The sequence below is a fragment of the Lagopus muta genome, chromosome Z (genome assembly GCF_023343835.1).
Source record: "Lagopus muta isolate bLagMut1 chromosome Z, bLagMut1 primary, whole genome shotgun sequence".
Taxonomy (NCBI): Eukaryota; Metazoa; Chordata; class Aves; order Galliformes; family Phasianidae; genus Lagopus; species Lagopus muta.
In genome coordinates, this window is record NC_064472.1 from 941,854 (window position 1) to 957,192 (window position 15,339).

Consider the following 15,339-nt stretch of genomic DNA (forward strand, 5'->3'; position numbering starts at 1 on the left):
AGGAGCAGGGATGGGAGAGGAGCAGGGATGGGAGAGGAGCAGGGATGGGAACAGGGATGGGAGAGGAACAGGGATGGGAACAGGGATGGGAGAGGAAAAGGGATGGGGAGGAACAGGGATGGGAGAGGAACAGGGATGGGAGAGGAACAGGGATGGGAGAGGAGCAGGGATGGGAACAGGGATGGGAGAGGAACAGGGATGGAGAGAGGAACAGGGATGGGAGAGGAGCAGGGATGGGAGAGGAACAGGGATGGGAACAGGGATGGGAGAGGAACAGGGATGGGAGAGGAGCAGGGATGGGAGAGGAACAGGGATGGGAGAGGAACAGGGATGGGAGAGGAACAGGGATGGGAGAGGAACAGGGAGATGGGGAGAGGAACAGGGATGGGAGAGGAACAGGGATGGGGAGAGGAACAGGGATGGGAGAGGAACAGGGATGGGAACAGGGATGGGGAGAGGAACAGGGATGGGAGAGGAACAGGGATGGGAACAGGGATGGGAGAGGAACAGGGATGGAGGAACAGGGATGGGGAGAGGAACAGGGATGGGAACAGGGATGGGGAGAGGAACAGGGATGGGAGAGGAACAGGGATGGGAACAGGGATGGGGAGAGGAACAGGGATGGGAACAGGGATGGGGAGAGGAACAGGGATGGGAACAGGGATGGGGAGGAACAGGGATGGGAGAGGAACAGGGATGGGAACAGGGATGGGAGAGGAGCAGGGATGGGGAGAGGAGCAGGGATGGGAACAGGGATGGGGAGAGGAACAGGGATGGGAGCAGGGATGTGGAGAGGAACAGGGATGGGAGAGGAACAGGGATGGGAACAGGGATGGGGAGAGGAACAGGGATGGGAGAGGAACAGGGATGGGAGAGGAACAGGGATGGGGAGAGGAACAGGGATGGGAGAGGAACAGGGATGGGAGAGGAACAGGGATGGGAGAGGAGCAGGGATGGGAGAGGAGCAGGGATGGGAGAGGAGCAGGGATGGGAGAGGAGCAGGGATGGGAACAGGGATGGGAGAGGAACAGGGATGGGAACAGGGATGGGAGAGGAAAAGGGATGGGGAGGAACAGGGATGGGAGAGGAACAGGGATGGGAGAGGAACAGGGATGGGAGAGGAGCAGGGATGGGAACAGGGATGGGAGAGGAACAGGGATGGGAGAGGAACAGGGATGGGAGAGGAACAGGGATGGGAACAGGGATGGGGAGAGGAACAGGGATGGGAGAGGAACAGGGATGGGAACAGGGATGGGGAGAGGAACAGGGATGGGAGCAGGGATGGGAGAGGAACAGGGATGGGGAGAGGAACAGGGATGGGAGAGGAACAGGGATGGGAACAGGGATGGGAGAGGAACAGGGATGGGGAGGAACAGGGATGGGAGAGGAACAGGGATGGGAACAGGGATGGGGAGAGGAACAGGGATGGGAGCAGGGATGGGAGAGGAACAGGGATGGGGAGAGGAACAGGGATGGGAACAGGGATGGGAGAGGAACAGGGATGGGGAGGAACAGGGATGGGAGAGGAACAGGGATGGGAGAGGAACAGGGATGGGAGAGGAACAGGGATGGGAGAGGAACAGGGATGGGAGAGGAACAGGGAGATGGGGAGAGGAACAGGGATGGGAGAGGAACAGGGATGGGGAGAGGAACAGGGATGGGAACAGGGATGGGAGAGGAACAGGGATGGGAGAGGAACAGGGATGGGAACAGGGATGGGAGAGGAACAGGGATGGGAACAGGGATGGGAGAGGAACAGGGATGGGGAGGAACAGGGATGGGAGAGGAACAGGGATGGGAACAGGGATGGGGAGAGGAACAGGGATGGGAGCAGGGATGGGAGAGGAACAGGGATGGGGAGAGGAACAGGGATGGGAACAGGGATGGGAGAGGAACAGGGATGGGGAGGAACAGGGATGGGAGAGGAACAGGGATGGGAGAGGAACAGGGATGGGAACAGGGATGGGAGAGGAACAGGGATGGGAGAGGAACAGGGATGGGAACAGGGATGGGAGAGGAACAGGGATGGGAGAGGAACAGGGATGGGAGAGGAACAGGGATGGGAGAGGAACAGGGATGGGAGAGGAACAGGGATGGGAGAGGAACAGGGATGGGAACAGGGATGGGGAGAGGAACAGGGATGGGAGCAGGGATGGGAGAGGAACAGGGATGGGGAGAGGAACAGGGATGGGAGAGGAACAGGGATGGGAGCAGGGATGGGAGAGGAACAGGGATGGGGAGAGGAACAGGGATGGGAGAGGAACAGGGATGGGAACAGGGATGGGAGAGGAACAGGGATGGGAGAGGAACAGGGATGGGGAGAGGAACAGGGATGGGAGAGGAACAGGGATGGGAGAGGAGCAGGGATGGGAGAGGAGCAGGGATGGGAGAGGAGCAGGGATGGGAGAGGAGCAGGGATGGGAACAGGGATGGGAGAGGAACAGGGATGGGAACAGGGATGGGAGAGGAAAAGGGATGGGGAGGAACAGGGATGGGAGAGGAACAGGGATGGGAGAGGAACAGGGATGGGAGAGGAGCAGGGATGGGAACAGGGATGGGAGAGGAACAGGGATGGGAGAGGAACAGGGATGGGAGAGGAACAGGGATGGGAGAGGAACAGGGATGGGAGAGGAACAGGGATGGGAGAGGAACAGGGATGGGAACAGGGATGGGGAGAGGAACAGGGATGGGAGCAGGGATGGGAGAGGAACAGGGATGGGGAGAGGAACAGGGATGGGAGAGGAACAGGGATGGGAACAGGGATGGGAGAGGAACAGGGATGGGAACAGGGATGGGAGAGGAACAGGGATGGGGAGGAACAGGGATGGGAGAGGAACAGGGATGGGAGAGGAACAGGGATGGGAGAGGAACAGGGATGGGAGAGGAACAGGGAGATGGGGAGAGGAACAGGGATGGGAGAGGAACAGGGATGGGGAGAGGAACAGGGATGGGAGCAGGGATGGGGAGAGGAACAGGGATGGGAACAGGGATGGGGAGAGGAACAGGGATGGGAACAGGGATGGGAGAGGAACAGGGATGGGAACAGGGATGGGAGAGGAACAGGGGCCCAGCCGGCTTCTTTTGGGGCCAGAACCGAGCGCCCGGCTTCGGGACGCCCAAAAGCACGCGGTTGTGCATTGGCTACGCGGCGCTAAATGTAATTTGTTCTTTTTACTGTCCCAGGAAGCACATGTTGAAAGCAATCTGTTTCCTCGTACGAACGCTTTCCTGCCTGTTTGAAAAGACGCTTCACCCCGCGTAACCGCGAGGTGATCATAAATATCCCTAAATAGCATTCAGCAGATACGAAAGACATTCACACTTCCAGAATGCCAAAGTAGCACGAAAAACAAAATCCTAACAGATGCTCCGGGGTCAAAAAGCGAAATGTGTGTTTGCTGGAACAAAAACTGCTCTCATCAGAATCAGAAATGAACCGGGAGCGGAGGAACGAGGTGCCGCGCAGCCGCCGATGGGCAAGGATGCACACTAAGGGATGCTGCACTGCTCACGGCCACATGGGGGGCAGCGCCAGGAGCATGGAGCCACACTGCCTATGGAGTTACAGAGCCTATGGGGTTACAGAGCCTATGGATCACACAGCCTATGGAGTTAAAGAGCCTATGGAGTTAAAGAGCCTATGGATCACAGAGCCTATGGAATCACACAGCCTATGGAATTACAGAGCCTATGGATCACAGAGCCTATGGACAACACAGCCTATGGAGTTACAGAGCCTATGGACACACAGCCTATGGAGTTACAGAGCCTATGGGGTTACAGAGCCTATGGATCACACAGCCTATGGAATCACACAGCCTATGGATCACACAGCCTATGGATCACACAGCCTATGGATCACACAGCCTATGGACCACACAGCCTATGGAGTTACAGAGCCTATGGATCACACAGCTTATGGATCACACAGCCTATGGATCACACAGCCTATGGACAACACAGCCTATGGATCACACAGCCTATGGATCACACAGCCTATGGATCACACAGCCTATGGAGTTACAGAGCCTATGGAGTTACAGAGCCTATGGGGTTACAGAGCCTATGGATCACACAGCCTATGGACCACACATCCACCATGCCAACAGCCACCATGCCAACAGCCACCATGCCAACAGCCCACCATGCCACACAGCCACCATGCCAACAGCCCATGGGCCACACAGCCACCATGCCAACAGCCCACCATGCCAACAGCCACCATGCCAACAGCCCATGGGCCACACATCCACCATGCCACACATCCACCATGCCACACATCCACCATGCCACACATCCACCATGCCACACAGCCACCATGCCAACAGCCACCATGCCACACATCCACCAAGCCACACAGCCACCATGCCACACATCCACCATGCCACACATCCACCATGCCAACAGCCACCATGCCAACAGCCCATGGACCACACAGCCACCATGCCACACATCCACCATGCCACACAGCCACCATGCCAACAGCCCACCATGCCACACATCCACCATGCCACACAGCCACCATGCCAACAGCCCACCATGCCACACATCCAGCAAGCCACACAGCCACCATGCCAACAGCCACCATGCCAACAGCCTATGGACCACACAGCCCATGGACCACACAGCCACCACGCCACCCAGCTCACCCATCCCACCCCCCACCTTTGCCCACCCATCCCACCCCCCATTCCCCACCACTCTGTGCTGTGTGAGCTGTCCTCATCCGGAGACAGGCACACATTGGATGCCACATGACAGCCTTGACCGCAAGGCCCAAGAGCCGAGCCGGACCTGCAGCAAACAAGGAGCCCTGCAGCGATGCTTTGCAGGCATCAGGAATAAAACAGCAACCCTGCTGTCCTCACTGCAGCACCGCCTACCCTGAACGCCTTCAGAGTGCATGGGGTGCCCAGACCTCACAGCAGCAGAACTCAGAGCTGCAGAACTCAGACCTGCAGACTCCGGGCCACCTTTCATTCTGTCCTTTCATTTTGTCCTTTCATTTTGTCCTTTCATTTTGTCCTTTCATTCTGTCCTTTCATTCTGTCCTTTCATTTTGTCCTTTCATTCTGTCCTTTCATTCTGTCCTTTCCGCAGCGCTCAGCCATCGCCTGCATCCATCAGGGCGCTACGGCCGCGAAGAATTAATGCCTTCTGCACTACCTGCCGTGCTCTGAAGAGGGAGTCTAAGCTCAAGCTAAAGAAGTGTTTTACAGTGAGGGCAGGGAGGCCCAGGCTGCCCAAGGAGGCTGTGGATCCCCATCCCTGCAGGTATTCAGGCTGGATGTGGCTCTGGGCAGCCTGGGCTGCTGTTGGTACATAGCAGGGGGTTGGAACTGATGGGCGCCGCTCCACCAGGAGCAGTGAAGTCACGAGACAGCCGAGCCCAGGGCTCACAAATGGAGCCCCCAGCTATGGAAAAGAAATGCACCTCTATGTGGGCTGGGTGGGATGCAGGCAGCTCCAGGCACAGTCGTAGAGGAGTCCAAGGAGGACTGGAAATGAAGGCATCACATCACAGCGACTGCGTTGGGTGGTAATGGCAGCAGGGGAGGCCAAACCTCCCCTCAAAGCAGCAACGGTGCTGCAGCCTGGCATCCCTGGCGCTCAGGAACCGAGCTGTGGCAGCCAGCAGCCATTTCTGCCCCAAACCTCCCCTCCTTTCTGCTCCATGTGCCCAGGAGGAGCAATGGGAGGCAGCAGGCCGCAGTTTGTGCCCTGCTGTTTGCAGAGCTGTGATGAGCCCTCGGTGTTGCTGTCGAACTCACAGCCATTCCACACCATAACAGGGAGCCGATGCGACGTATTTGTTACCATTTATCACCCAGATTTTTACAGGGCCGCTCACAAATTAACCAACAACGAGCGCCTTCAAGCCGGCCTGCTTACAAACCAAACACTCCTCCAGCTCCCAGCCCAGCCTGGGCTCCTTCACCCCTGCGCTGCCCACAGCAGCACTGCGCTGCATGGGACGCCCGGACGGAGCGCAGGCTCACATCCAGCCGCCGGCACTCATCCAGCTCCCCGATGACCTCGTGGGGTTTTGCTCTCCAAGGATGGACCTCCAAGGGTTGACCTCCAAGGATTGACCTCCAAGGATTGACCTCCAAGGATTGACCTCCAAGGATTGACCTCCAAGGATGGACCTCCAAGGATTGACCCCAAGGATGGACCTCCAAGGATGGACCTCCAAGGATTGACCTCCAAGGATTGACCTCCAAGGATTGACCCCATCAAGGGCTGACCTCCAAGGATTGACCTCCAAGGATTGACCTCCAAGGGTTGACCTCCAAGGATGGACCTCCAAGGATGGACCTCCAAGGATTGACCTCCAAGGATTGACCCCCAAGGATTGACCCCCAAGGATTGACCTCCAAGGATTGACCTCCAAGGATGGACCTCTAAGGATTGACCTCCAAGGATTGACCTCCAAGGGCTGACCTCCAAGGATTGACCCCACCAAGGATTGACCTCCAAGGGCCCCAGCACCCCAAGGCCTCATCGACCTCCCACAAGATCCATCCTCCATCCTTTGCCACAGCTCTCAGCACGTGGGGCTCCCACTGGGACAGGCACTGCGGGCACCAGCACCATCACCCATGGGTGCCAATGGCCGCATCCCACCCCATCCCTCCCCACCGCACCAGGCCGCGCCGCGCGGTACTTACTGAGGACGGCAACCCCGGAGGAACTTTCCGAACTTTCTTTGTCTGAACTTCTGCAAAGACAGAGAGAGAACGGCGTCGTGGTCAAGGCCAGCAGGCCGCCGTCACAGCTCCTACAGAGCGAGTCTGCCCTCGGCGCGGTGCCCACAGCCCCCCAGCCACTGTGCAACCCCACACATGCAGCCCGCTGTTGCGTGCGCAGCGCAGTTGAGGCGCTCGCTTGCTCACTCACCCATGGAGGTGCTGTGCAGCGGCCGGCGGCGCGGGTTATTGCTGGAGTACTGGTAGTACTGGGAGCCCGGCTTGCTGGGGGACAGCGCCCCGGGGTTGCCGATGTCCATCTCCCCGGCCAGGAGACTTTGCTGGAGGACAGAAAGACAGAGGTCTGTGTGTGTGTGTGTGTGTGTGTGTGTGTGTGTGTGTGTGCCATGCGGAGCTGCTGCTTGCATCCCCACGCGGCCACGAAGCACCCGCAGCCCATGGGGCAGCTCCGCATCCGGCGCCGCTCCAGGCCGCTCATGCAAACACAGCCGGCGCTGCACAAACATTCACAGCCCCGCTAAGCGACGCATTGGAGCCTCCGGAATGCGCCGAACCGTTCACACCACGGCGAAACGGCAGCAACGGCCGCCCAGGGGGAAGACCTCATGGCACTCGACAACCTCCTGAAGGGAGTGGGGACACCAGGGGGATACCATGGAGAGACAATGGGACATGGAGGACCCCAGTGGTCCATGGAGGACCCCAGTGATTCATGGAGGACCCCAGTAGGACATGGAGGACCCCAGTGGTCCATGGAGGACCCCAGTGATTCATGGAGGACCCCAGTAGGACATGGAGGACCCCAGTGGTCCATGGAGGACCCCAGTGATTCATGGAGGACCCCAGTAGGACATGGAGGACCCCAGTGGGACATGGGAACTCCAAAGGGACATGGGAACCCCCGTGGGACATGGAGGACCCCGAAAGGAAATGGAGGACCCTAATGGGAAATGGACAACCCCAGTGGGATATGGAGAACCTCAGAAGGACATGGAGGACCCCAGTGATTCATGGAGGACCCCAGTGATTCATGGAGGACCCCAGTGATTCATGGAGGACCTGGAGTCTGAAGAAGAGGAGGCTCAGAGGAGCCCAAATAACCCCAAATAAACCCGAATAAACCCAAATAGTCCCAAATAGCCCCACACAGCCCCAAGTTATCCCAAATAACCCCAAATAATCCCAAATAGCCCCAAATAGCCCCAAACAATCCCAATAACTCCAAATAACCCCAAAGAGTCCCAAGTAGCCCCAAATAATCCCAATAACCCCAAATAACACCAAATAGCCCCAAATTAACCCCAAATTAATGCAAATAATCCCAAATAACCCCAAACAGCCCCAAACAACCGCAAAGAGGCCCGAGTTTACCGCTTAATAACGAAATTTCAACACGAAGCACCCCAAAATCCAACTTTATCGTGACTTGTAATCAACTTTTACTGACTGAACTAATTGCTGTACTTGATAAAGTACAGAATGTGTTTTCCCTAATCTAAATTCTAATCACCATGTCACTCACAACAGACTTAGTAATGCTTCACTAACACACCATTCACATGCAAAATACTCTAAATAGGCCAATTATGACTCTGCCCCTGTTCCCTGGTTAACCCGCTGAGAACTGAAAAATCTCACAAGGCAGTCACCAACTCAAACAAAGCCTCCTTGTCTTAAATTAAGGCAGTCTTTTTGATTCCTAAATAGCTCAACAAAGTGCCACGTCTTCGGCTGAAAGCAGTTGGTCAAATACGGCCCGCGAGCTGGGAAAAGCAGAAATTAAACCATCCTTCTTCTTTTGCAGCGCCTCCAAAACACGGCTCAGGATAAGTTTGGATTCGGGAAAGCGATATTGCTTTTAGTTCCCAGGTCAGCATAACTGAAATGTAGGGGGTGATGGATGGGAGGATGGATGGATGGACGGACAGGCGGTGCATCCTGTGCCGCTCGCTGGCATCGCCGCGCTGCCGGCCATCGCAGCCCAACGCCGAGCGTCGCAGCCCAACGCCGAGCATCGCCGCTCCAAGCTTCACCTCTTGCTCACATCAGAGATACACCTGCAGCCACTCGGCTCCTCTCAGCACAACACCTGCGCCAGCGCAAATGGCTGCGGCTCCACCGCATCACGGCCAGAAAGGGACGCGGAGCTCCAGGAGAAAACGGCCATCCGCTTATCGGCGACGCACGGGGCCGAGCGAGCGCCTCGGAGCGCTGCGGGACGATAGAAACCAAATCCCCTTCAGTCACACACTTGTATACGTTCTAACATAAAGACAGACCCGCTAAACCCAGGATCCATACGTCAGGGAGCCTCAGCCGCTCAAATCCCTGCACGCCCGGCTCTCACTGCACTGAGATGAAAACTCCACAAGGCAGCGTTTGCAAACTATCGGAGATTCGCCTTCGGAGCTGAAAACACACACGCACACCCCGATGCTGTTTTTGTCTCTGTCATCTCGACATCTTTCTCCGCAAACAGATGCAGAGCTTCCTACGGGAAGGAGACCCAACGGGATGCGACCGCAGGCACGGCCGCGCGGCTCCTCGTTGCCACCAGTTGCGCTTCGCAACGCCCGCGGGCCGGCAGGCAGCGTCATCGGTGCGGGGTGGGATGCGGGGCGGCTCTGCTTCGGGGCACAAAAGGGTTTGTTGTGGGGAGGAAAGGCAGACGGCAGCACGCGGGCGCTGCTCCCGAGGTGCTTGAGGGAAGAACAACGGGCAGCCGGTGCCGCTGCCAGCGGCCTGCTACAAAGAGCGCGACAGAGCGCCGACACAGCGCCGATAGAGCGCCGACAGAGCGCCGACAGAGCGCAGGGCCGCGTCTCCAAGCCAGACCTTCGGTTGGCACAACTACGCAGCATCACAGCTCCTATTTACCACCACAAAAAGATGAGCTTCAACCCCAAGTGTTCATTCATCCGGCTCCCTTCCGCTCTCCAAAGCAGGGTTTGGCGTGCCTGCATGTCCTGCACGGGGCGCCTCTGGTTGCAGCCGCGCCGCTTGAAAACCCTACAGCTCCTTCAGCACGGTGCTGTGAGTCCCACAGCGTTGCAGCCGCGCTGCGCTGCTCCTCCTCGGTGCCTCTGCCTTTGTGGCTGCTGCTGCCGCCCCGTCTCAGCCCTGCTGACTGGTGAAACAAGTCGCTAACTGGGAGTCCTGCCCGCAACACGGAGACAACCAGACAAAGAGCCGCAGCCGGCTGGAAATGCGCGCACAGAACGGCAAAGGAACGTCCGCACCCCCCTGGAAAAGACAAACGCTGCTCTTTGGAACCAAAATCACCTGAACGCCAGCAGCTGTGACATTTATATGTCTGCTCTGTGCCCACCCAGCTGGGAAACTGGTTTTAAAAGCAGCATTTCCTTCCCCACAGAAAGAGGTGAGGCGCCGTACGGCAGCGCTGCCTTTTGTCGCTGCGGCGTTCATTCAGATTAAAGGTGAATGTCCTGCAAGCTTATCACCCAAAAGCCTCTGCAAACACCCATCAGGGGAAAATATTTCCAGAAAGGCCTTTTTTTTCTTTATTTTTTTGCTGAGAACTGATATATTTACTCTTCTTTTTTTGCCCTCTTTGTGCCAAGCCGCGATCCGGAAGCAAAGGGATGCGGCAGGGAAAACGGGAAGCGACACAGCGATGAAGCTCTGCTGATTGAGTGCCAGGTCGGCGTGATGCTGGCACCCAGCAGCCCTGCACAGCTGCAGCACAGGCAGCTCAAGCAGCACCCAGCAGGCACACCGCCGTCCTGCCCGGCCCTGCGCGCTCCTGCCTCCCTGCTCTTCCTGCTGCTGCTGCAGGGGGATCCTGGCTGTTTGTTAGGCCCGCTCCGCAGCCGCCCACCGACCCACACACTGCAGGCCCCTCCAGCATCAAAGCTTCCCCCAGGAAGAAAAAGAGCACCAACAAAGCGTGCTGCCTCCATCCTTGGCACTGGGAACCTGCATGCTGCACCCGGTGCCCGCCATGACGACGTCAAGCAGCGCTGCACCTTGCGGCGCCTGTTCTGCCCCATGTGTGCCAACAAAGCAGCTTGAGGTTGCTGACAGCCCCCCTGCTTCACATTGTGGTCCCTCTCTTCTCTCCTAAGCTAATGAAAGGCCGCTGTCCCGCTTCCTTCCCCCCCTGTGAAACAGAGGATGCAGCCTGGTTCCCCATCACCATCTCCCCTCGCTGCCCTGCCCTGGCTTTATGTATTTTCACTTAGGTCAAGTTAACCGAGTAACGCTGCGTCCGCATCTGAATCACTCCTTGCTTATTTCCTTCTGTGATTCCAATCCTCTGTTTTTAATCCAATCATGAAACTGAATTTCCACTTATCATGTGACTCTCGGGGCATCTGTTCAGAATCTGTCCAATTCCTACAAATACTCCTTTCTTTAGCTTTTGGAAATTTGGCAGCTCGCTGCAAAAGCTTCTCCGTCTCGTTTGCGCCCAGCGTTTCTCTCTAATGCCAAGTGTAAATTGCAAAAACCACGGACGGCAAACAGGGCAACCATTTCCGTGGGCTTCACCGGGAATGTTTTCAAAGCAAAGGCGCTGTTTTCCCTTCTTCTAAACCAACAGCGATTCTGAAGAGCGTTCACCAAAAACGCCTGCCTCCAAAGGACAAAGGAAGTTGCCGCGCAGACCCATTTTCCGCAGGGCTCTGCGCTCTGCGTGCACCAAGGGAGGGAGGCCTCGGCGCCTTCGTTTTCCTGCTCTGTCTGGCAGCACAAAACCTTTTGTTCCGCTCCCCCCGCTCGCAGGGCAGCACCTCGCCTGCTCTGCTCCTCTTCTGTCCTTCTCCATCAGGCCTGAGCAGTTCGCCTTCACCCAGCCCTCGTGCCGTAACGCCGCCGGCCCTCGCTCTCTACTTCTTGTTCATTTCTTCTCTCTCTACTTCTTGTTCATTTCTTCTCTCTCTCTTCATCCGCGTCACCTAAAGCTGCTCTTCAGCTTCATGCCTTCCTCAAGTCGTTTTTCCCATCTTCGTTCGCCATCGCACGCCGTGGCTCAGATGATGGCAGTGCAGCTCGATGCTCACCGAAGCTCAGTCGCTTCTCCGCCTTTGCCATCCCCGTCATTTGTGTTTGCGGTGGATGATTTTACCACCAATCGCACAGTCTTCCATATTTTTCTCTCCCTGAAGCTCCAGCCTAATGAAAATACTTCACCTTCCAGTGTTCAGGAGGAAATGATAAGAAGCGGCTCACCTGAACCGAAAATCTGAGGGGAAGAAGGGATTCCTCCTCCGCTGAGCAAATCTGCTCCCTTTGCGACTCTCTGCCACTGAGCTTCTGCTCGAGGGCTCGGGGTGGAAAGAGCCCTTGAAGTGACCACACTCACAGTTCCACTGCTGCACAGAGCAGCGGCAGCACAGGCCTGCAATGATGCGCAGCACCAAAGCAGCGGTGCACAACCACGTGCACGAATACAACCGGGTGCCCCACACCACCTCCAGACGCTCCCCACTGCTGCTGGCCAAGGAGCGGCGCCCAGTCCAGGTCCCCGTGCCTGACCCTACACCCCCCCTATAGCTGATCCCAGCGCCCCGCACCCAGACCCAGCACCCCGTGCCTGATCCCAACATCCTGCACCCGGCTGCAGTGCTCTGCGACCGGTCCCAGAGCCCCTCAGCATCCCACCGCAGGCCCCAAGCTCCCGAGCTGGGTTCAATCCCTTTGTGCAGCAGGAGGAAGCAGTGCTGGCATTCACTTGGTCATCTGCAGTCTTTCAGAGCACTGCTCTCATTAGCACAGCAAAAGCCAGCCGGATGATCAGAGCCTTTCAAAACGCTCCTCAGCCCAAACAACGCCTGCAGCAGTGCGTGCCGGCGGGCGACCGGCAGCAAGAAGGGCAAGGCCCCAAGGCCTGGGGCAGAAGGGGCAGCCCAGAGCGCCTACAGAGCCCTGACATCACCCTGCACCATCCCTGCCTTGCCCCAGGCATTTGATGGGGAGAACAGGGGTGGGTAAGGCAACGCAGATGTGGGTGCGCATCCACGGTCGGCGGCACCTCACACCTCGCGGGCAGAGCGACGCTTCGTGCCGCGGAGCAGCGGGGACGCAGCACAGCTGGCACCTCCAGCAACCGCAGCAGTGGGCGCTCAGCCTCACACTGCAACAGCACAGGCTGTAAGGCCTTGCAGGGCAGCAGATGAGGCAGCTGAGAGCTGTGGCCCTGCTGATGCTGCAGAGCTGCGGACTGACGGTGGAGCGGCACTGACCGGAGCACACGGAGCTGCAGCCAGCGGAGAACCCTCCGAAATCACTTGGGTTTCGGGAGCTGACGAACGAGCAAAGCTTTGCAGTGATTTTTACAGGGCGGCAGAAGCCAGCCATCGGCACACAGCTCAAGGCAGCGCCCTGCCCCAGAGGGGAGCAACACCTCCGAACGCCTCACTCTTCACCAGGCTGATCTGTGGCTACATTCCCACTTCCAGTGACATAATTATTGCCCTCCCTTGGAACATGACAAGAATGAAAGGATTTCATTCTTGCTGAGACGAGCACTGAGCACTGTCAGTCCCTCTGAGGATGCCTTTTCTTTTAATTCATCATTAAGACAAACAGCGGCCTCCCCTTTCCTAAGGCAGAAGAGAGGTTCTGTTGGGAGAGCCACGACCCGCCTGCGAGCATCAGCTACGAGGGCATCCTCCAGCATCCTGCACCAGGACAGGGCTGGGTGCTGCCAAGCAGAACCTGCACCCCGATGCAAAAAGAGAGTGGGGAGAAGTGCCTTGGAACCCAACGGCGGGCTGCAAATAAATCCCTCTGAGCAGGGATGGGCATTCAGCTGCTGTGAGAAATGGGAAGGAAGACAAAGCGCCTGTTTCTGCTGAGCCAGGTGAATGTCAGAGTCGGAGCGGAGCCCTGCAGCTTGCTCAGCGCTGCCATAGAATGCCCAGCAAGATGAAGGGTGCCTGGGCTCCAAAAGCTGTGGCTGCGCTGCGCAGAGGGAGCAGCCCCAGCACTCACATCCCCCAGCACTTCACATCCATTCCTGTTAACCACCCAGAGCGGGTGCAGCCAGCAGCCTGATCAAACCCTGGCAGCAACAGCGCATCTGCAGACAGGGGCATGGCCCTTAATTCGGGCTCCAAAACACTGCTGCTTTTTGGGGGGGAAAGCAGCACTCGATAGAAGCGCCCTGGGGGCCAGCAGCCATTTCAGAAGTGCTGCAGGGGTCACATCTTCCTTCAGCTCTGCTCTCGTGTCTTCTCCAACTCTGCCCTTCTCTTACTTCTTCTTCCAAGGTCTGACTCCATCTGTCCTCACGTGGAACTGTGGAACTTCTGCATCATGGAACGGAGCACGGAATCGTGGAATCCTTAAGGGTGGAAAAGCCCTCCAAGCTTCCCAAGGCCAACCGACTCCACCGTGCCACTGCCCACATCCCCACGTGCCACACATCCATGGCTCCGGACACCTCCAGGGATGGTGACCCCAGCATTTCCAAGGGCAGCTGTGCCACTGCATCACCGCTCTGCCCAAGAATGAGGCAGGAAAAGAAGCAGAGAGCTGCAAATCCCAGCAGCTTCAGAGAGCTCCTAGGAAGTGGAAAACGAACGGGCAGCAGCACAGCATCGCCCTGCTCCTAGCCAGGGAGAAGAGTGCGTGCAGCAGGAGCCTCACCGAGCCCCGCAGGATCACTTAAAACCACACACCCTGTTGTACCCCGGTGATTTCAAAGCTGCTTGTGCTGCTTGTGCAGAGTCCCATCAATTGCATGCTCAGGGTATCAGGATGTGCTGCCACAGAGCAGCAGGAGCGACAGCGGCCTCCTCGTGCCACCCATAGCTGGAGGAGGGCTGCAGAGCTCTTCTGATGCTGCTGGAAGAGCACCGACTGCACCCATCTCACCCACGTCCCCCTTGGGGGCTCTGCTGTGCTTTTCCACACCATGCTGTGCTGTGCTGGCAGTCACTGCTATGTTTTGCATTACGTTCAGATTAAAAATCTCCGTCCTAAAAGCTGTAGCTGTCGCAGCACACTGTTACTCACCACCTGCACTTGAAAGGCAATCCTATATATCAAAACGGTGTGCAAAAAGCAACAGAGAAATCCCCAAGAGAGCCACGCACCGGTGATAGGGTTGATTTCTATTAGGTTTTATATGCATTACTCTCCAGAAAGACAAGAACGTGTGCAATTCCACCTGTAGCACAGCCTGACTGCAACAAAAACATCTCCAGAAAGCCAAGCAGGATTCAACCAGCCAACCCGCATTCAAAGGAAGAGAACAGCACACAGAAAATAAAGCAGCCAGGCCTGTAAGCCTGCAGACAGATGGCTGTAGGCTGCCATTAACTTCAAAACCAAACCGAAATGTTGACTTCTCCACTGCTGCTGAACACTGGCTGGACCTGAGTGCCTGGCAGGCGCAGCTCGGCCGCCGAAAAGACATCAGGAAACAGCTGGCTGCTGCAGGGTCAGTGCTGTGGATCTGTTCAGCACCAACCGTGTGCAGGGCGCCCTCCAGGACAGAGGGAGCAGTCAAGCCTCCTTTGGAAATGCTGCTGCTCAGCTGGGTGAGAGCGACGACACGAGGGCTGAGGAGGGCATGGAGACGGGATGCACAGAGCTGAAGGGACCCCGACTGCCATCCAGCTCTGATCCAAAGAGCAGAGACCCTGCAGCATCAGCAGGCTTC

General features: G+C 57.3%; 1 protein-coding gene across 1 annotated transcript in view; it reads right to left on the reverse strand.

The window, feature by feature from the left end:
• Positions 1-15,339, reverse strand: part of TCF4 (transcription factor 4) — a 150,505-nt gene that overhangs the window by 38,300 nt on the left and 96,866 nt on the right. The window contains 2 exon segments of the mRNA XM_048930550.1: positions 6,672-6,721; positions 6,901-7,030. Coding sequence (XP_048786507.1) covers positions 6,672-6,721; positions 6,901-7,030 — 180 coding nt within the window.